This window comes from Colossoma macropomum, unplaced genomic scaffold (genome assembly GCF_904425465.1).
Source record: "Colossoma macropomum unplaced genomic scaffold, Colossoma_macropomum, whole genome shotgun sequence".
NCBI classification, from domain to species: Eukaryota; Metazoa; Chordata; class Actinopteri; order Characiformes; family Serrasalmidae; genus Colossoma; species Colossoma macropomum.
In genome coordinates, this window is record NW_023494795.1 from 26,470,812 (window position 1) to 26,492,109 (window position 21,298).

At 38.5% G+C, this 21,298-nt stretch overlaps 1 protein-coding gene across 15 annotated transcripts in view; it reads right to left on the minus strand.

The window, feature by feature from the left end:
* Positions 1–21,298, minus strand: part of afdna (afadin, adherens junction formation factor a) — a 140,121-nt gene that overhangs the window by 50,936 nt on the left and 67,887 nt on the right. For 11 of the 15 annotated variants that reach the window (XM_036582058.1, XM_036582063.1, XM_036582057.1 and 8 more), the window contains exons 9-15: positions 18,619–18,663; positions 17,898–17,992; positions 16,836–17,089; positions 6,840–6,909; positions 6,631–6,737; positions 3,661–3,716; positions 497–702 (exon numbers count right to left, since the gene is read on the minus strand). In XM_036582058.1, coding sequence (XP_036437951.1) covers positions 497–702; positions 3,661–3,716; positions 6,631–6,737; positions 6,840–6,909; positions 16,836–17,089; positions 17,898–17,992; positions 18,619–18,663 — 833 coding nt within the window. The remainder of the gene's footprint in view (positions 1–496; positions 703–3,660; positions 3,717–6,630; positions 6,738–6,839; positions 6,910–16,835; positions 17,090–17,897; positions 17,993–18,618; positions 18,664–21,298) is intronic. The other 4 variants (XM_036582060.1, XM_036582053.1, XM_036582059.1 and 1 more) reach the window with 1 other exon arrangement.

Sequence of the window (21,298 nt, forward strand, 5' to 3'; positions counted from 1 at the left end):
AAACTTGCAGCCACTGGCTGTTTCCAGACAAGACTGGACCCCCCTGCACTACATCTACAGCGCATCTACCGCAATTACAGCACACTAAAATTATGAGAAAGCAGCAGTGCCCAGTTCAGCTCATGTTGATCTAACGCAGCCCTAATCTACCACACCTGCCTCTAAATATTCACATGCTCCTAAAGACCTTCTTTTGGTTTAGGTGTGTTAGATTAGAGCTGAAACTACACACTGTAGGGCAGTAAACACAGCTAGCAACAATTTCAAAGGAAAGGAAGTAGCAAGTAAATCTGAAGGACAGTTTGCCAGCAGAACATCTGGCATCTCTCTTTAATAGAGTTGCATAAACTTGACCAACTTTCCATAACATTGTGAGCTTTATACTGCTATTTTTATCATGGAAGTTCTTTTACTGAATGTGGAAATTGTCCTGGACTTTTATTGAATTTTATTGAAGTGTAGAGAAAAGGCACCTATAAAGATGGCTGCCACTCACCTGAATCACTCCTTCCATCATGCTCACCATCTTGTTTACAATAGCGATGACTTTATGTGTCCGCTCTGACGGACTGATGTCCGGCCGGTAGTGGCTGGACATGACGTAGCGGCAGGTCATATACAGCACATAGGTGGGTGACAGCTTGAAGTGCACAGTGGAGCTGTTTGTGTAGTTGATGATAGCTGACAGGAAGGCATCTTCAGCTGTAGGTTCAATGACAGTGATTCAGTCCAGGTTAACCAAATCAGAGACATGAGACATTATGACCCTGTTTACACCAGGACATTTCATTCGCCTTGTATTCGGACAGTATTCTAATGAGATTTTAACCATGTACTTTTACATTTGGTAGTCAACTGTGTCTCGGGTGCTATACTGTGCACAATATATAAATCATCCTTAAAGATGACAATTAATAACCTATTGTTCTATTTTAATAACCCTTTTCCCAATTTTTATGTTTCTTGTATAAGGTCTAAAATGCATCTCAGGGGCATTCTGGCCTAAAACTAAAGTTCAATATGTTATGTGTTACACAGTATTCTATAGCGTAGAATAATATTCCTCAGGCTAAACAATTTGACTCTTTATAACGCTTATCTCTCTTTTATAACTCTTCCCTCAGACATCAAACAAAATTGTTAAGCAAAAAGTGATACTATCTTTATTTTGCACAAAATGGACACCAGAGAAAAGGTTTACCCTTTCAGCCAGAGAAATGGAGCCAAACTGAGGTATGTTATCTAGATAAACACACACTACATTGCTAACTTTAGTTTTTAGCTTGATGCCCTCCTCATCTGATTATCATTTCTGTTGTTTGAGTGATCTGTTCTATAAATTATAATGATGATTTGAAGACAGTCACCAGTTACACAGCTGCAAATTCATTTAGTAAATAATGGGGAAAATAAATAAATAAATATATATATATATATATATATATATATATATATATATACACACACACACACACAGATATATATATATCACCCCAAAGCATTTTTTTTTGTTTTTTTTTCGTTTTTTTTGATTAATTTTCCTCCCACCTTCAAGGTGCATCATGATCATCACTCTACTCAGACTACTGTGGCACCACTGCAAGACGTCAGATGTAACACCAGGTAAATATTTTGGCCAGAGTGTCCTTTTACCCACATTTTTATCTGGATAAGCCCTATCCAGATACAATACTGATACGCACGAAACATGAAACGGCCAGATGTAAACAGAATCTATGATCATAAAACAGTGTAAATATAGCTGCTTTAAACTTATAACTACTCTAAATATTAGTACCTTGGCAGCATGTGAGGTTATTGTTCTCAGACAAACATACAAGCAACTTCAAAAATCAGCTTAACACAGGATTCAACAGACAGAGTGAGACTGCACTGCACAGACACTGATAACATTGTCCCTCACACACTGTTCTTGAGTCTCAGCAGGGGCCATAGACAAAACATTGTTAGAAAAAACTTTCTACTTAGAATCAAAAGGCCTAAACGCAGTGCAAAAACCACACAATCACGCAATCACTGAACAGCACTAAGATCAACAACAAGCAGCCAGTGAACTGCCCCACTCAGAACAGATGAACAGTTAGAGTACACAGGTGGCAGAGTGAACTTACATTGTACCTCATGTGACAGGAGGTAAACTGGCCTACAGGATCAACCTTGTGCAATCAATGCAGATACACTCTATGACGACCAAAAAAATCTAAGGTGTGATATGATTCATATGATACCTCGCCACCTAGTGCTGAGAGAGTAGGAATTTTTAGCCATTATTAGGTACTGACTCTGGGCACTTAAATGTTGCCTCAGTAAGCAGCTTTAAATCTCTTGATCACTGCTAGCAAATGTCAAACCTGAATAAACATTTACATTATCTACCGGAAGCTAACTTGGGCTATTTCTTTGATATCTTTTTAAAAGGAATTAAAAAATGTCTAGCAAACCATCAGAAGTTGAACTTGTGGTGTTTTTCTACCAGGTGGCATGGTGTGCTGTAGCTGTACTGAATGCGGTTACCCTTCTTGCTGGGCACCAAGCATGCTGAGGCAGAAGGTAAGAGTGGAGCTAAAAATTGTGCAGACTAGGGGTGGATGATGTGTTAAAAATATCATAACAATATTTAAATATGTTTTATGGTACATACGATAATATTTTGAAACACAAACACAATGCACTACCAGTGCCACATTTAAAAACAGCTATCAAAAGCTCAATGACAGATATTCAATGTTTCAGGTAAATCTAATCAAACAGGACTAATTATGCTCTTTTTGTAATGAAACGCAATTGTTCAGTGTACTTTAAATTTCCCACATCATGTAACTGATTTTTCCTTTTTTTGAAGGGTTTGATGAGGTAAACATTATTTAAGTTTTAAAAATGTGACATTAATATGTAAAACACGGTCTGAAAAACTCCCATTCTGCAGGGTGACTCGCAGCAGCACACAGACACTATATTTTAGTCAGGTCTAGACTGACCAGTAAGTGAAGCCCCCACCAGCAGAATCACAAAAACTGAACTGTGAAACTGCCATTCAGGTACTTGTTGGGTAGTGGCAACAGGATCTCTATCTTTCATTGGAAATAAGTGCTATTATGATGTAGTGTAGGTGTTTACCTCACTGTTGTCAGGTTTATTATTAATAAACAGAACTTCTTAGGGAGCTTTTAGAGTCAAATGTAAAACTGTTAGGTCAGACAAAATGTCCCAGACAAGAGGACCACCCTTATGGTAGACAGGTCATCAATGTTTTCCATGCATTGACTTCTGAGGCAACCAGTTCTCCCTGCTCTCTAAAAATAGATTAGCATTTAGCCTTTTAACAGCAACACCCTCTGAAAGCTTGCCTGCAAATGGCCCTGAGATGGGTCAGGTGGAAATGCTCTTTATTCTGCAGCCAGTAATAGGTACAACAACAGGGCCAGTTCGGAAACATTTCTACAAACACACTCACTTGCAGTCCCTAATTAAAAAGGTTAACATACAACTAAAGCCTACTGCATGACCTCTAGGTCCAGACGATGGTCACACTGAATCATAAAATGCCCAGGGAAGACAAACATACACTAAACCAGCTACTGGAAATTGCAGAGCGAGTGTGTCGGTGGCTGAATGAATGAATGGACAGAGGATACTTACAGTTCTCTCTGAACTCGATGCTGGCCGGCAGCGTGAGCTCAGGGCCATCATGAGGCCTGTGGGGAGAGAGGAGGCGTTCGTTAAACCAGCTCAGATAGGACACGTTCACACCACTGTCCATAGACGCCCACCGCTCCAGTCCACCTGCTCCACTCCTACCATACAACATTGTTCAGCAGACCACACAGCACTCACAGTGCGAGCGAGTGTGCATCCACTACTGCTGAATTATTGATGAAGGGACTGGGTGCAGGAGGAATGTAAGGGCTCAGGTAACCCAGGTGTAGATGCTGAGGGCTCCGGTTAGGTTTCATATACATGTTCTTACACCATTTCACCAAGTGTACACACTCCTGCTCCGTACATTGAGTCCAATGAGGGTGTTTTCAAAAGTGTCTTGTTTGATCGAGACAAATCAAACCTTTTCTTTGGTTAGTTAGACATATGTAAACATTCTACTTGGATGTAACACAATAAATACAAACAAAAAAAAAAACAGTTAGTAAAAAGGCCAAACGAAAGTGAGGGTGAAGGTATCTGGACTGATACCTTACTAATGGGTTCAAATTTCTGCACCAGCAGAAAAACAGCATCATTTAGTTCCTTCCTAGACAGTACCTGGATTAACACTTGACCACACATCAACATTTTAATTTCTGAACCTGTATGTCATTACTCTTTTATCTTCTGCAGTTCTGTTTTATTGTTTACCTATTTTAGAAAAAGCACTTAAATTCTCAACATCTACAGTTGTGTTTATTTCCTTAATTGGATCAAGCTACTGTGTGGCTCTTGTATCTTAGGCTGTAGACACTTGCAGTATCTCCAGAAACTTTGCATCACTTTTGCTTCCTCTGTTTGCTCATTCTGTAAAGTCGCTCTGGATAAGACTGTTGGCTAAATGGGCGTTCTGTGATGTAATATTATGGCATAAATAACTTGAGTCAAGTAAGTGCACTTGTGCTGTACTTGAATGCTGCTTCTACACTTAAATAGTGTTAATTATGCAACAATATTTTATGTTATTTAAATAGGCACCTGATTTTTTTATTTACAAATTTAAAATGCCAGTTTGGCCTATTAAAGACCAAATAACATCATTTGTTCTTTGACTTTGGCTAACAAAGTATCGAAATTGTGCTAGTGTGGTTCATGTGATTGTTTAGCCTAAGCCGCGTGAGCTTGGGGTTAAAAAAAATAAAGGCTAATCTACTCAAAAAACAAACAAACAAACAATCTGGCTGTAAAAAATTCATGATTGTGAATCCCTACAATGTAAATATACATATCTAAGCCAATTACAGGAAATGGGCTATTGATTATATACAGTGTGTATAAATATAAACATAAAAATAATACAAACATAAATATAGTCAGCCTCTGTTTTATTAATGAGCTGTAAATATTCAGAGTAAAGAAAAGCTAAAGTAGTAAAGAAACGTTATCTCAAAATATGACAGTCTAGACAGCTTATGCCTGAGTCTAAACAGACTTGGCACCTATACTGACATCACTGAGTCTAAACAGACTTGGCACTACACTAAACAGACTTGGCACCTACACTGACATCACTGAGTCTAAACACACTTGGCACCTATACTAAATAGACTTGGCACCTATACTGACATCACTGAGTCTAAACGGTTTTGGCACCTATACTGACATCACTGAGTCTAAACACACTTGGCACCTATACTAAATAGACTTGGCACCTATACTGACATCACTGAGTCTAAACGGTTTGGGCACCTATACTGACATCACTGAGTCTAAACAGACTTGGCACCTATACTGACATCACTGAGTCTAAACGGTTTTGGCACCTATACTGACATCACTGAGTCTAAACGGTTTTGGCACCTATACTGACATCACTGAGTCTAAACAGACTTGGCACCTATACTGACATCACTGAGTCTAAACACACTTGGCACCTATACTGACATCACCGAGTCTAAACAGACTTGGCACCTATACTGACATCACTGAGTCTAAACAGACTTGGCACCTGTACTGACATCACTGAGTCTAAACACACTTGGCACCTATACTAAATAGACTTGGCACCTATACTAAACAGACTCGGCACCTTTACTGATACGTCAGCACTTGACTGCAAACAAAGAGACGGCAGTAAAAGACTTGACAGACTCATTCAGAGGGTCAGCTCTGTCCTGGGAAGCCCTCTAGACCCAGTGCAGATGGTGGGAGACAGGAGGATGTTAGCCAGACTAGCATCCATGCTGGAGAACAGCTCCCACCCCATGCATGACACACTGGCAGCACAGGGCAGCTCCTTCAGTGACAGGCTGCTTCACCCCAAGTGTGTGAAGGAGCACTATCGCAGGTCCTTCCTTCCTGCTGCCGTTAGACTGTACAACCAGCACTGCACCCAGTAGAACCCTCCTCCACCCCCCCATTAGACCTCACACACCTACAGAACATAAACTGTGAATTCATCACCATTTCCTGTGTGCAGACACAATATTTTTTAAATATCTCTATAGTGAAAAGATTTTTTTGCTTTCTCATCATAATGTTTATATTGTTAACTCCTCACCATCCCATGTGTAATATAAAGCTGTACCTCATGTGCAATACTCCATGTGAATTTCAGGCAAAATATCCTTACAGTGTAAATATCTTAGCTTTTATTTATTTATAATTCTTTATATTGTTAATATTAATATTTTGTGAAGGATAGAGTTTATATTTTTATGTTATTTTTTACTTTTAGTATTATGTGTATATTGTTTATACAGTAACAAGTAACAAACTCTAAAAATCTTGCTTGTTAATTTGCTTCGTGTTACTTCTTTTTCTTGAGTGCTCTGCTTTCCCTTTGCTGCTGTAACACTGAGAATGTCCGTGCTGTGGGACTAATAAAGGATTATCTTATCTTATCTTAAAAAACAGTGTGGAAACACCTGAACTGGTTTTATGTCAGCAGACAGCTGTTTAAAGGCTCACCTTCCGTCATGCTTGCTGAAGTCCTGTTGCTCTCCGCGGACCATGGGCTTCACCATGCCTCTCTCACTGCCATTACCGGAACGATCCATGTCCAGCTTCCCTGAGCTCTGCAGCCACACGCACACACACAGTAAGATATACAGCATCTCTCTCAAACATGTACTTACGCACACAAGTGCACATTCACATATTCATATAAACACACAAACCTTGCTGGTGGGCAGAGCAGTGCCACTGTGAATGTCCCCGTGGAGGTCAAAGGTTGTCTCCGGGACACTCCTACAGAACGACAGGAGAAAAAGAAGATAACATATGAGAAAGGTGACAAGAAGAGGAGCAAGAACAACAGAACAGTATTCATCACTAAAAAACACAAAAAACACCAACAGTGAGAGAGTGTCCATATGGTTTGGCAAAAAATCAAGTTTACACAACATCCCGCTTCCCTCAGATGTAGTTAATCAGCCAACACATATCTGGTGTCCTAACTTTGTGTCTTAATTTAGTATTGGAGCTATGAAGCTTATGTTGCTAATAAACACCAGTAGTCAATAGTCTTTGACTACTGACAATTTCTTTTCTATAAAAGCATCCCTAGAACTACTCTCAACCAGCTCAAACTGCATCCAGGTCTTTATTCAGGTGAAGCAGACTTGTCTTTGTGGTTTAGGACACAGTATGAGTTACTATGAACACTTCACTATGAAAATTCCACTATTTTAATATCAGGTGTTGCACCGAATTCCCACCACTTAAAAATCCTTATAAATAAATCTTGAATTTTTAAACCGAAAATATTTATTTTTTGATAGTGTAGGAGGAGTCAGAATGCAGCACAACACTTGTTGTCAAAAATAACATTAGTGGCCCACGGTGCTCGGCCACACGGCAAAGATATGTTCAATTTTATTGCGGAAAATTGGGTAAATTTGATCCTGATCATGGGCGTAAAAAGAGACACACAGAAGGAAGAGTGTTCACACACACACACACACACACACACACACACTTAGGAGTCCTGCATTCAGTCAGTGTCAATCTTGCCATCTAAATATACACCCAAACAGCATTTGAATTCAACTTCACAAACCACATAAGAGGCTCTAAAGCAGGAGGGTGCTGCATGGAGCAGCAGTGATTAAAAGCTGCTCTGCATGAGGAGATGCCACACAGCAACTGCCTCCTCACCACGCAGGTCGCCTCCAGCAGACACACAGCAGAACCCTGCTGAGCACGCTCCACATAGACCACTTCACAGGACACACCACAGGAAAACCCCACAGACAATTCAGTCTCACAAATTATGCATAATTTTCAAGACACTTTTGAACATCAAGCTGCTGCTAAATTGCCTAAACTGATGACTATTTATGCAGGTTCTTATTTGCATTCGCTTACTGAGATGCTTCTAATCTATGCTTTAAAGAGAAAGTAGTGACAAAGTGTAGGTCTAAAATCACTCACACTGAAATCTTTAGCATATGACTTCTACCTAAACTGCATCATGACATTTCAGAGAGGCATCAAGAAAGAAAATAATGAATAACTAAATTAGTGAAGCACTGATGTGATATACTGGACAGGTGCTGGCAGTGATACTAACCATATTACATACAAGGCAGACTTGACTGATATACATCTGATATGAAATGAAAGTATTTGAAGTCACAGTTGTTACAAAACTGTAACAGAGTATTATCCAGTAAAGGTGATTTCAATATGTATCAAAAATCAAATTCAAAACTTTTCAAAAAATTTAGTGTATATTTGTATCGTTGTGCTCTTAACGCCTATGCATGTAAGCTGTGCACATAGCGCAAACATTAACTTATTAACATCAACACAAACATGAGGCACATGATTCAGCACTCCTTATTATTGCTGTATCAAAAATTATCATATCAAGTCACCAATGTATCAAACAGAAACAAATTTTGACATGTGTATCTTTACTCCCCGATCATCCAAGACTTTACTTCAACATACTGTTCATTTGTTTCTTATTTGACTCCCCTTACGATTGGAATGCATTGTGCTCAGGCTTATCTAAGAGTATAGACAAAGTACAGCTTGCGCAGAATACTGTACGGCAAGTTTTTACTTAAACACATAAGAATAAACGTCTCAAAATCAGTAGCAGGCGTGAAAAAGTAAGATTGGTGCTTACTCAGATAAAATAACAACATTTTTAGATTTTAACCAAAAGAAGCAAAAACATGAGAGGAAAGAGGAAAATACGAATCTCACAGAACGTCATCATTCTGTCCTCTTTTAAAGTCCTGTCCTTCCCTGTCCTGCCCACAGCTGTAATCCTCTGCAACATCAGGCAGGGGAAATTACACCGGATTAGAGATTTCCACTCTACAGCCATGAAGAAATTAACCGAGCGGCTTGATGTTTTCCATCACACCAACGTGCTCTACAATGAACCTAATCAGAGTCTTTTCAGCAGGATCAGGCCATTAGGGCCAAATCTGCCACAAACTGGGCATTAATGAAGAGCTTATTATAGCACTGCCACGTTCCTTCAGACAGGACATATAGAACCACTTACTTTCTCACACAGAGAGAAGTAAATTGCGGAGACCAGCGCAACACTTCATATTTACGCTTAAGGGACATGATGCCAACACAACTCCTTACAAAAGCCTGTCAGCTTTCCGTCATACATACATGAACCCATATTACAGCATTCAGCAACAACCTATCCAATACAATCCTGTGTTAAATGCTCAGCTTACAGAAACTGTTACAGTGAAAAAGTGAACTTACACAAAATATTTTATACTTTATAAAACACACACTGTAAATGTACTGCGTACCATAACTTAAGATAAATACCACACCCACCTGCCAGCGCTGTGCTCTACTCCTGCAAGCCTTTGGCTGATGTACACTACAACCAGTTAGACCAGGACATTATACGTAACTACAGCGAACAGTGCGTGTACATGTGTCACAGCCCTGCCTCCAGCACAGACTGCCACACTGTGTCCCTCTGCAGTGATAAAGCGCCACACCCACCCCACTCCACTCCACTCAGGCCCTCCAGCCAAACCCACACTGATCAGATTATAGAGTCTGTGTGCCTGAAGCCTGTCATAACCTCACTTTCCCTCCTCCTTTTCTCCGCTTCTCTTCCATCTCTCACATTCTCAAACTCTTGTCAGTGTCCTCACACTCTCTCTGCTGTAGTGTACAGTGGCTGATACAGTAAATAGACTATGTGTCTTAGCCTGAAAAGGCACTGCAGAGCTACTTTTCAGCTAGCAGGCCCTGTCCCACCTCTCTCTCTCTCACACACAAACTATATATATGTGTGTGTGTGTGTGTTCAGTACTATATATACACAGTAGTATGCAAACCTATTAACACCCCTGGTTTTCTAAATGAAAATAACATATCTACAGGAAAAAAAGTTAAATATGTAAGAAATTAAATAACAAAATATAATATAATAATGAATATAAAAATATAAATACATTTTCTGCACATTTTAGCAGTCACTTTCTATTTATTTTTAAATAGAAACATACCATTTAAGATATTGGGGGGAAAGGACATAAAATGTAAAGCATAAAACAATTTAAAATGTTAAATTCAGCAATTTTGCATTAAAATGTGCAGATGTGTTAACTTATTTTCACTTAGAAAATCAACACAATATGTAATCTGATCAGTAAGGTATCTATATATAGTAATACAGTAACATGTTCCATATGTACTATATATGCACACATTCTGAAAAATGTTCTATACAGCACCTAAAAGGGCTCTGCTATTGTTACGATGTCAAGCTTGTCAAACTCTTTTTGGTGATACATACAACCCTTTTCAAAACCAATCTCCATTAATCCAAAAAACAATTTCACCATGTAAACGAGAGTACAGCCGTATGCAAAAGTTTGGGCAATTGTATCTATGTGTAATAACATGTACCTTATGTATTACATATGAAAGTATCTATAAGTAATAATATATCCCATATGTATCCCATATGTATCATCAATATGTGTATGTCTCATTTGCCCCATTCTGCATGTCAATGTGTTCATTTAAAGACCCTGTTAACATGGTTTCAATTGTAAACATTTTTGTTTTAACAGTAAAGACATGCTGCTGAAAAAGTGTTAACCAGTGTTCTATTCAAACCCTACACATTTGCGGTTATTATCCAACACTTGGTTTGGCTAGTCAGTGTTTCATTATATTAAATCAAGTTTGCCGGTGATGGAGTTTAACAATCCATGTGATGTCTGGGGGGCATCCAGGAGAAATCTGGAACCAAATTCTGTTCTTCTAACAAGCTCACAAGATATCAAATACTTTTTTGTGCTTAGGCTTTCGTACAGTACTGTATGTATTTTTATGTGTAATAAGAAATAAGTCTTCTCTAAACCTAACCACAACCGTAACCTCAGTAAATGAAATGAAATGGCTTTAAAACGAAACCTGGAAACAAAACGACAACAAAAAGGAAGACTTCACAAGTCAGGACCATTTTACTGGACCTGATTTTATCTATTTTTTTCTTAAACAGACAGGATACTGAGTTTGTCCTAAAAAAAGGGCATGGAGTTTGCCCTGAAAACATATGCAAACAAACAGGCAAACACACAGACTACTGGTTACCATGGCTGACCAAAAAAAAACGTACAATGGTCGACCACTGCTGGCAAAGCAAACAATGAGCAGTGGCGCAAACAAAGACGTCAAATATATACTGAACACACACACACACACACACACACACACACACACACGTCAGACAAAGTAGTGCTTTAAAAAGTGTCACACTTCTGTATTTTGCCAGTTTATGTTGTGTATCACATCTTTACAACTCCACTGCATCCATTCTTCAAGTACATTTTCCCTCTATTCACTTTTTTTCAGCAAAAAAAAATAAAAAAACAGCTACCAGAAATAGCCTGCTCTGTGAACTGAACCATGGTGCTTCAGCAGTGAATGTGCAGTAGACTAATGTGATTACAGGCTACGCTTGGCAGCATCACAACACCCTCTTATGGGCAAGTAGCGTAAGGAGTTGAATATTCCAAAATAAAACTTCAGCTTTCTGAAGCTAAGCTCTGCTTTCTCAGTTTAAACCCGCAGCCCACGTGCTTTGGGAATCGATACTTTTGTAGTTGATCAAGCTGCCACAAACATGCTGTTTTCCATGTTTCTCACAGATGTTTAGTTGTTGTATCTTTAATTTGCGTCCTCCAAACAGACCAGAGAATTGTGATCATTTATTGCACTCAGGGAATGACTTTGAGCAACGTTTTCACAGTGGGCCTATTTGTCAATATGTTACTTGATACAATCACATTACATGCAAAATGACTGTAAAACACGTTGACTGGAGCTTTACGTTTTAACAGTAATTAATAATTACAGTGTTGAAATGCTTAAACAGCATTTTCATATTCAAAATGTAGTCTAATCATCTAATCCAATTTTATCAACATAATTTTAACCTCTTAACCTGCAGACTTATTATTCAATAATTCATCTTAAAGTCAGCCTGAAATAAAAAATAATTTTTTTCTTACATATCATTTAAATAACAAAATTATTTCACTATTTCTTAAAATAGTATTAACCAATATGTCGCATCTCCCCTTAATCTCACCTATCGTCGAGAGAAAATGCTCAGCTATCTCAGAGACCCTCCCTGACAGTGTTTCACTATACTTCACAAATACATCACAGAACAAAAGTTAATTTCAAGATTTATTTTTCAGTCTAAAATGAATAAAGCAACGCAATGCAAGTTTATTTGTACAGAACCTTTCATTCACAGCAGCAATTCAAAGTGCTTCCCACAAACATAGAATTACGCAATGTACTCTTATGAATTACTCAGTAACTTCTAAACTAATATGTGAGTTACGAACATAAAGTAATGACAGTGAGAACTGACCAGTGAGGCAGACCAGCCAGCGCAGTCTGAGTGACGCATGTAAACGAAAATCACCTGCTACAGCAGACACTTCCTATAAAAGGGCCCACACCCTACATTTTACTTGAAGTTTATTTTTTCCCTTGTGGTTCACACTTAAAACATTTGTGTGGTTTTATGTACCGAAAATGGTCACATTTCATGTTTACATGACCATTTTCCAGCTTCTCTTTATCCCCCAAGATTAAACAGGCTGTTTTAGGCTTGGTGTCTTTAAGACTGCTTTAAGATAAATGAGCTCTGTTCTGATTGGCTGCCCTGTATTGTGACTCAGAAAGCACTCAGAGCTGAAATGCTACTTAACATCAGTGTGAATGGGCAGGGCTAAACCTCTGTAGGCTGAATAAGTGGATGTAAATGTAAATGAATTGGTTTTCACAACATCAAAGAATTAATTCCATTCTTTTTGCAGTAAGCACATTATTTTAAACTTCCCTTATTTCAAAAAAGCGACAGAAGTTCAGTTTCCCATGACGTGCATTTAAAGCTTTTCTAACTGCTCTATATTGTGCATCAGTGTAGTACACTTCCAACTGCACGTCCCTTACAGACACTGAGCAAGTGACATGCCTTCAGACTAATCATGCATCAAGCACAGCAGAGATGTCTGTTTTGCACAAAACACACAAACTGACATGGCTGTTTTGACTTTTGACATCTTCTCAGTCCATTTTAATCACGCAAATGTCACAATGGGATTTTGCAGATATAAACAGCTAAAAAAAGTCCCACCAGAGAACTGAATAATCTAAACTGCTGTTATTACTTTATCTATCCATGCAGTCATTGAGCTTCTGTGATACTATTTAAATGTAAACTCAATCATAGTTAGTTGAGTACTGAACTTGACTATTTACATTCTCAATTCACAGGATCGAGTCAACTTCTGCCTTTATGTGAGAGAAATAATCTACATTTACAGCATGCTTTTGCTATAACAAGCAATAATTGAAACTTCTATGCCTGGCCTTGCATGATAAAAAGCAACATAATTTCAGTATCAGTTCAAAAACATTCAAACTTGCATGCTGCACATTTGATTACTCCACTAGTTAGCCAAATTAGCAGCTCATATTTTTTATTACACAGTATTAATCACACTATATAAAGTCATTCGTGTGGTTTTATTTACAAATTGCCATAATTTTTAAAGTCTTTCAAGCCTCTAGGAATCTTTACTATATAAGCTTTTGAAAAATATATGTTTAAGTAGCCTTTACAGATAACCTACATGTCCCGCTCATCCCGTCCAACAAGTTCATCAAGGACTGAATCTCTGTCTCCTCTTCTGTAAATTTTTTATCACTTTGATCTCTGTAAAACTGAGGGGTGTCAAGAGACTATCTAGAGAGTTATCTAGCAATATAACTCACAACATCAGCAGAAAAACATTAATTCAAACATTAACCATCACCAATTAAATTAATAGTTCTTTATAAGAAACAGAAGCTTAAGAGAGGAGCTGACCTGGTGTCTCCAGTAAAACTTAAGCATTGTGCGGAACGTTTATATTCTCCTCAGAAAGACAATTTCCTTCAGTTCCTTCACATTCACACATCATCCTTTCCCGTTCCAACACATCTATAATTGGTCCTATGCCAAAGACACAGCAGCCTTCCTGTTTGAACAACTTCAAACCTACAGAACTCACTTTTGTTATTACTAAAACTTTTGGGTGACTCATTTTGTTTCTCCTTAAAACTACTACAGCAGCTGTTCAGGATCCTTTGAAGTTTGCTTACAAAGTTAAAAGGTCTGTAGATGATTCAGTTAACTGGGGTTTACAATTCCCTGTGGCACCTTAGTTCCCTTGGCATTTACAAGCAAATACAATTAGCACATATAAGAAAATACAGTACTGTCAGGCACTGATGTTCAAAAAGGACACTTACTACTTTAGCTTCTTCACACAAATGACTGCCACTGATCTGTTGATTTAGCTTCTTAAATTTGTTTAATTAATGAGTCTATTCATTACAGGAAGGTTAAACGCTTGAAGCTTGACTCCATTATAGGGTAAAAATCAATACAGCATATAAATACACTCCAACACTCTTGATGTCAGGAGACGTCCCTCACTGCTTCCTCTGGAGATCAATGAATTGTCCGAGAACAAAAGAGTTGTATCGTTCCAAAATTTGAGCACTACTACTTCTGGATTGGAAAACTGCATCTAACTCAAAGAAAGTCCAATAACACATGCATTTCCTCGGACAACTTAAGTTCAATTTTCCACAGCTTCTTCCGGTTAAAATTTTATACTGCCATTATCAAAGTGAGTAACATATCGTTTATCTGCGTGCTTCGAGTCTTAATTTACATACTCCTGAAGTGGCTAGAGCATGTGAGAAAATGATGGGATGTTGGTTAACCTTCACTGCAGGCTTACATTAAATAAAGAGATGCACAATTTTGATTGAACACAAAGAGTAAATGGGCCTATGCCAAAGTGTCAAAATAAGGAAATTAACAAATCATTTTAATGGTACTGAAAGTGAGCTTAAACTTTTCATTCACCATCTTCAAACAATTTGAGCAGCAGCGTAGTAAGTCAGTCGTGTAGACCTATTTCACGGTTTCTACAGGAGATATTAGACAAACGATTTAAAATCTGTCTTCATGTCAAGTATGAAGAGGAGATACAACACTATTTACAACTTCTACACAATTTCTCCTCTTCAGGTTTGATACAGTTTCTGTTCCACCTGGTGCAGCAACCTAAAGGGCCAGAGTATAACTACTACAGCATTTAGATGGAATCGGAAACTCAAACAGTAAGTTTACTTTGTTTACTTTTGCTTTGTTAAATATAACATAATTTCCTTGGATGTCCATTCATTTTCTGTTGTCGAGAACATTAGACACATACTGCATACATGTATTGTAATATTTTTAGCAAGTTTATTTGATTTTTTTTATTTATTGTCAGCATTTGTTGCTTTTCAGCCAAATCTGTGCTAAATTTTGGTTTCTGTTTTGGCCAAAAAATTTTATTTCGGTGCATCACTAATAAAATCTTTTGTTACCCTCATCCTGGGATCTTTCTTTTTCACTGCCTCCCTGAAATACAGGCTAAGAGCTACAAAGACTTCTTGCCACTGGAGTTTTTTCACCCTCACTGACACTGAAGAAGAAAAAAAAAAAAGGTCAATATGGATTTTACTGTCAATTTCCAGATATTTCCAGAAATTCCAGAAAGAACTTCCAGATATTTTAAAAAAATTCTGAATCATTTAATGGTTGTTGCTCAGAGTGGTTTAATGTTAAATGGTTCATTGTAGAGAAACCTACCAACTACAACACAAATATAGTCATTTTATTTACTATCCAAACCGACCAGGGAACCTACATGTGTCTTTTATTTGTAATGTTGATGATGGTAAAATTGTGATATATCTGGGGGAAAAAAAAGGTTTCCTTCGGGGCCATTTTCCCTTATAACACCCTGCATGTACCTACCTGAGGTTTGAAAAAATGTGTTTAGGGACTTAAACATTATCTCGAAACTGTTGTAAAATAATGTTTGAGTCATCAGGCAGTGTATCTGTAACCATTTCATGTAAAAACATTCTGTGAGGGAGCTTTTAGAGAAAATAACTGCTTTGGACGTCTGGAAACTATCAGTAATACTTTCTCTAGAACAGAGCATTTCACATCAAACCACTCTGAATGAGTGTTTACATCTTAACCATTTACATAAATAAATAAACTGGTAGATTTCCCCTTTAAGAGTTAGATGAGATGAATTGGTCAATTAATTCAATAATAGTTAAACAGTTAAGAGAACGAATTGCTTGAACGAATATCCTTGACTGCTCATGTCTGTTTATACTATACACCTACATATGCTTATATATGTTTACGCATGTACATGACGTGTGTATGTATAGACATTGGTGGGTTTTTATATGCAAATGTGGATCTGTTTCGTCTTCATGTTGTACTGAGACACTTCTAAGATGAATTCCTTGCATGCAGTGCCGGATCACTCCACAGAACTCTGTGAACAAAGTCATTTTGTTCAGCTACTTCTCGGTCATGTCCTCATTGGAAGACTGGAACAGGTTACAGTGTAACATGATCTACTGTAAGTCAGTAAACAGAGGAGGGGACAGTCAGCTAATGCCTGCAGACTGCTATTCTATTCTCTTATGCAGGGCCTGGATGAAGCCACCATGGAGAGACTGGTTCACAGTTTACATTTATACGCTTCACAGAGCATACACTGACGGCATCTCCTCACCCTGACTTGTGTCTGCCCTTCACCATGGGCCCTGGGTCTCTCTTGGCCATGACATGGTCGTAGCTGGGATCCACAAACTTAAAGACGTGGGCAGCACCGAACTGCAGGGTCATCCCGCTGCGCAGCACTGTGGTGTCTGAAATCCGCTGGCCGTCCACAAAGGTTTCAGCATCCAGGCTGACCGGAGTGACAGTCACCAGGCCATCCGCATGCATGAGGTTACAGTGGTGAGGCAGGATGCCTGGCCCAAACAGCTGAAGAGAGGAGGCAGTTAATGAAAGACAGAATGCAATACAGCACAAGCAGATCAGCACTGATACTACTTTGCAACTAAAAATCAAACTATACAAGTATTTTGGTGAGGAAATATAATAAAAACTGTGAAAATGAGCAGGCTGTGTGTGACATTCTATACAGGTTATGACCTCTTTTTCAGCAATGAGTATTGTTTATAACTCTCCTAGCACTGGATGTGTGAAAAACATTAATTTATGTTAATTAATGTAATTCATTGCTTAATTTAATTTTTTGGCTAATTCTATATTCATAATTATTACAGTATTGTGCAGAAGTCAGAGACCTCCCTCTAATTTTAAGGAGGCTTTCAATCAGTTTTTTAAATAAATCTGCTAAGACCACCCTCCACACCTCCAAAGTTCAGTCTTAAAAGTTTTATTTTCTGCTTCTCACAATCCAAATAATCCCAAACACCTTCAATGATAACGAGGTCTGGACTCTGGGGTGGCCAGACTATTGTTCTGAGATTACCAGCGGTATCGAACTGTTCAGTTTGTAGCCTGGCCACACTTTGTGAAGCGTGATTTTTTCCTATTTCTTTTAACTTCATTTTTGGAAACTCCTGTTTTTCTCGTTTATTTTCTTCTGACTTCCCCTTTCCTGATGCAAGTGTATTTTATTACATCTAATCTTTCTCAGAAATATCTCCTGAAAAAGGAATAACTTGCCATTTTGAAGAAATGCAGGGTGATTTCTAACTTTTGAACTGTACTGTATACAGCACTATACCGTGAACACATGCTTTGTTTGCTGTTTGCTGCTCACCTGGATGTTGCCGTCCTCACTCCTGTCTGAGCCGACCTCAGTCACGCTGAGCTGTAGCCTGTACAGTTTGGGCTTATCCCTGGAGTCTGAACCATCTACACAAAGCCACCCATCACAGTGAGACATCACTCACTCAAATCCAACAACTGGTATGTTATAATTTATATGCAAACATGCAAACACAATAACAACCTTTCAAATATAATACAGCTGTCTATCAAATCTGACTATCTACAGCACGTTTCCACAACAAAGGACAAGGTTCTGAAATGTGTCCGTATAATCATGCCCTGGACAGATGATGGACAAACAGCTACAACATGCGTTATAAATTATGGTGGAATGGCAGGTTTAGATTAGGTTTAATAGGTTTGACTAGTGAGATGATTTGGTAATGAGCAATGTCTAGCAAAGGCAAAGCAAAGAACAAACAAATGACTGAATAATCTCCTTTGCACATAAACAATGTTAAAGGTCACGGATCCTCAGGCCTATGAATGCTAACTAGCAGATTCGTTTGTTTCACATTATCTCATTACTGTCTTTTTATGCCACAGTTCTATGTCCTTTGACTCTGCAGTTTGGTCAAATTTATTCTAAGAGCAATAGATGAGATGGAGAGATGGAGAGATGGAGAGATGAAGAGAGAGAGAGAGAGAGAGAGAGAGAGAGAGAGACAGAGATGCAGGGATCAAACAGCAGGTGAGGAGAAGTGTGTTACCTTCATGTTGCCGATAGCCGTAGTAGGCATAGTGATTCCCCCGCCCTGGGAGAGGAGAGCACACATGCAGAGGAGCCAGGAGCACACAGAGCAACAGACACACCATGCAGAGAAAGAGAGAAAGCAAGAGAGAGGGGAAAAGAGTAGGAAGTCAGAGAGAAGTAGACGGAAAAAGCAAGAGAGGGGGAAAAAGAGAGAGAGAGAGAGAGAGAGAGAGCGAGAGAGAGAGAGAGAGAGAGAGAGAGAGAGAGAGAGAGAGAGAGAAGAGAGCGAGAGAGAGAGAGAGAGAGAGAGAGAGAGAAAGAGAGATGTAGCAGGAGTAAGAAAAGGTACCATAAGCAAGTTGCCCCATCTGATGTTTGTTAGCTTATCCCAACACAATCAGACTTAACCCCACAAATAAGGCCATTTTATCCAGAACCTCACGTTGCTCTGCATATCATTCACCTGCATAGTAGGATAGTAGGGCCTGACTGATCTGAAGACTGTCGCTAAATACTGAAACAAATTCGTATCATTTGATGAACTCAGTTATGTAGGCAGATACAGTCAAGTGAGTTCTCTCAATGGTAAGGACTTCAGGAGCTGAACTGAACTGTAGGCCTTACACATTGGATTAACTACCAACATAATTATGAAGTGACAGCAGAATCAACCAATCACATTTTGTTTTAATGTGAGTGGGACCAATTTCAAGAGAAATTGTTACTTTAGGTCGTCTGAATGTCCTAGATACATCAATGACTGAATATGAACTAGTTTAACCAGGTTTCAGTCAGCTGTTAGAAATTAAAAACAGTGGCTGCAGCTCTATGCCAGGACTCTTTACTGAAGGAGTCATGGTAATATTGCTACATACAAGGTAAATATATAAAAATATTAAATGTATTTTACACAACACTCTCATAATATTGGAAATGCCTTAGGGCCACTAGCAGAATTTTTTTTTACTTAATACTGAGATTTGTGGCCTGAATCGGCCACAGCTCTAACAGTGATGCTTTGCCACTGGTTATAATAATGCTAAATGTTAGGTTTGGCTGCATTTTTTTTTTTGTTTAAGCATGTACTGCTGTAATAAAGGTGCACAGATGGTGAATGCCAGCTTAGCACTCTGTGAAGAGTGGAATATGAATTTGAATCATTTTAGTGATTTAAGTAACTGTCCTAATGAAGTGTGTTTGAATTCTAATGTAAAACACACAGCTTTAGAGCAGTAATCGACACATTACTGAATGATTCCCCAGAACCGTAATATTAGTTTTTATCAGCTAATCAATATATTGGTCAGGCCCTACCTCCATAAATAACCCCATATACAACCTTCATTAATTATTTTACTTGTTTACTTGAAAAGCATGAGAATGAATTCATTAGCATTGGTTACACAGAGATATATTTGGAGAGAGACAGGGTTAGTGCAGCATTTGAATCAGTCAAATCAGCATGAAGAGAGTTAGAAGCAGTTATAGAGCCATGGACATTAAGAGTTTCATTACTGTGACTAAAACTGAAGTGTGGAAAATTCTACTGTATGTTAAAATGTACGTATGACAAGAGATCCTGTGGGGCCTGCACTGAGACTACAGACTGGCAATAAGGGGGCTGTGAAGTGCAGGGGTCAGAGATAGGACTACTCACCTGTCTAAAGAAACCTACAACTAGACTAGACTGAACCACCTCTGGCTTCCTCTGTTAACTATAGACTCAGCTGCTCTACTGGGAATGTCTGTGAGCAATCAGCTGTAGGAGCACACATAGCTGTACAGGTGCTCCACTAATTTTTCCCACTCCATCCCAGATCAGCCAAGACAATGTATGTATGCTTAGGTTAATGCTGCTAAAAAAACACCAGAGGTCAACAATCACTCAAATCTTTTCTGTAAATATATTTCTAAAAGCTCCCTCAACCTGCTCATCTAGGTTGTCAATAAGGTCTCAAAGACTTGTCAATGTGTTTTAGAAGACAGTACAACTGACTGAACAACATCCCTCTTGTCTATAATGGCTGCCCACAGATTTCAGCTACATGGTGAAGTTTTGTTCATTTTAATAGCTCACAGTTAGTCACACTGTGCTCTAAACCACATTTATAAGCCTTCTTGACCTATGTGAAGACCTGGATGTGGTTTAAACAGGCTCAGAGAAGTCCTGGGGATTTATGGACAAGATTTTTGGTGACTATTGATTCCTGGAGTTTGTTAGCAAAGCTAGCCTCGTAGCTCTGGAGCTAAAGTAAATAAGCAAATTTTAGACATCAAACACGGTCTGGCTGATATAATACATCTGACATTACAAACATATAATAAATTTGGGTTAAGTAGTTAAGTCTTAAAAGTTTTAGAGCACGGGTGGCCAGTCCTGGTCCTGGAGGTCTACCACCCTGAAGAGCTTAGATCTAACACACCTGGCTGTCCTAAAGGTTTATTCATTACCAGGATCAGATGTTTGATTAGGGTTAGAGGAAAACCCTGTGTGTTCGATCTCTAGGACCAGGATCAGGCACCCCTGGGCTTGACCTTGAAAAGTAATCATGAAGTATTCAGTGTCATCATTTATCAAATAAGAGGGACTTGTGCATAATATAGTATTCTAATTTCTTTTTATTATATGTTATCCTTTCTATATGTGCTGTTATATAACCAGTACATTCAAGTTATATTCTGGATGTATATTTATA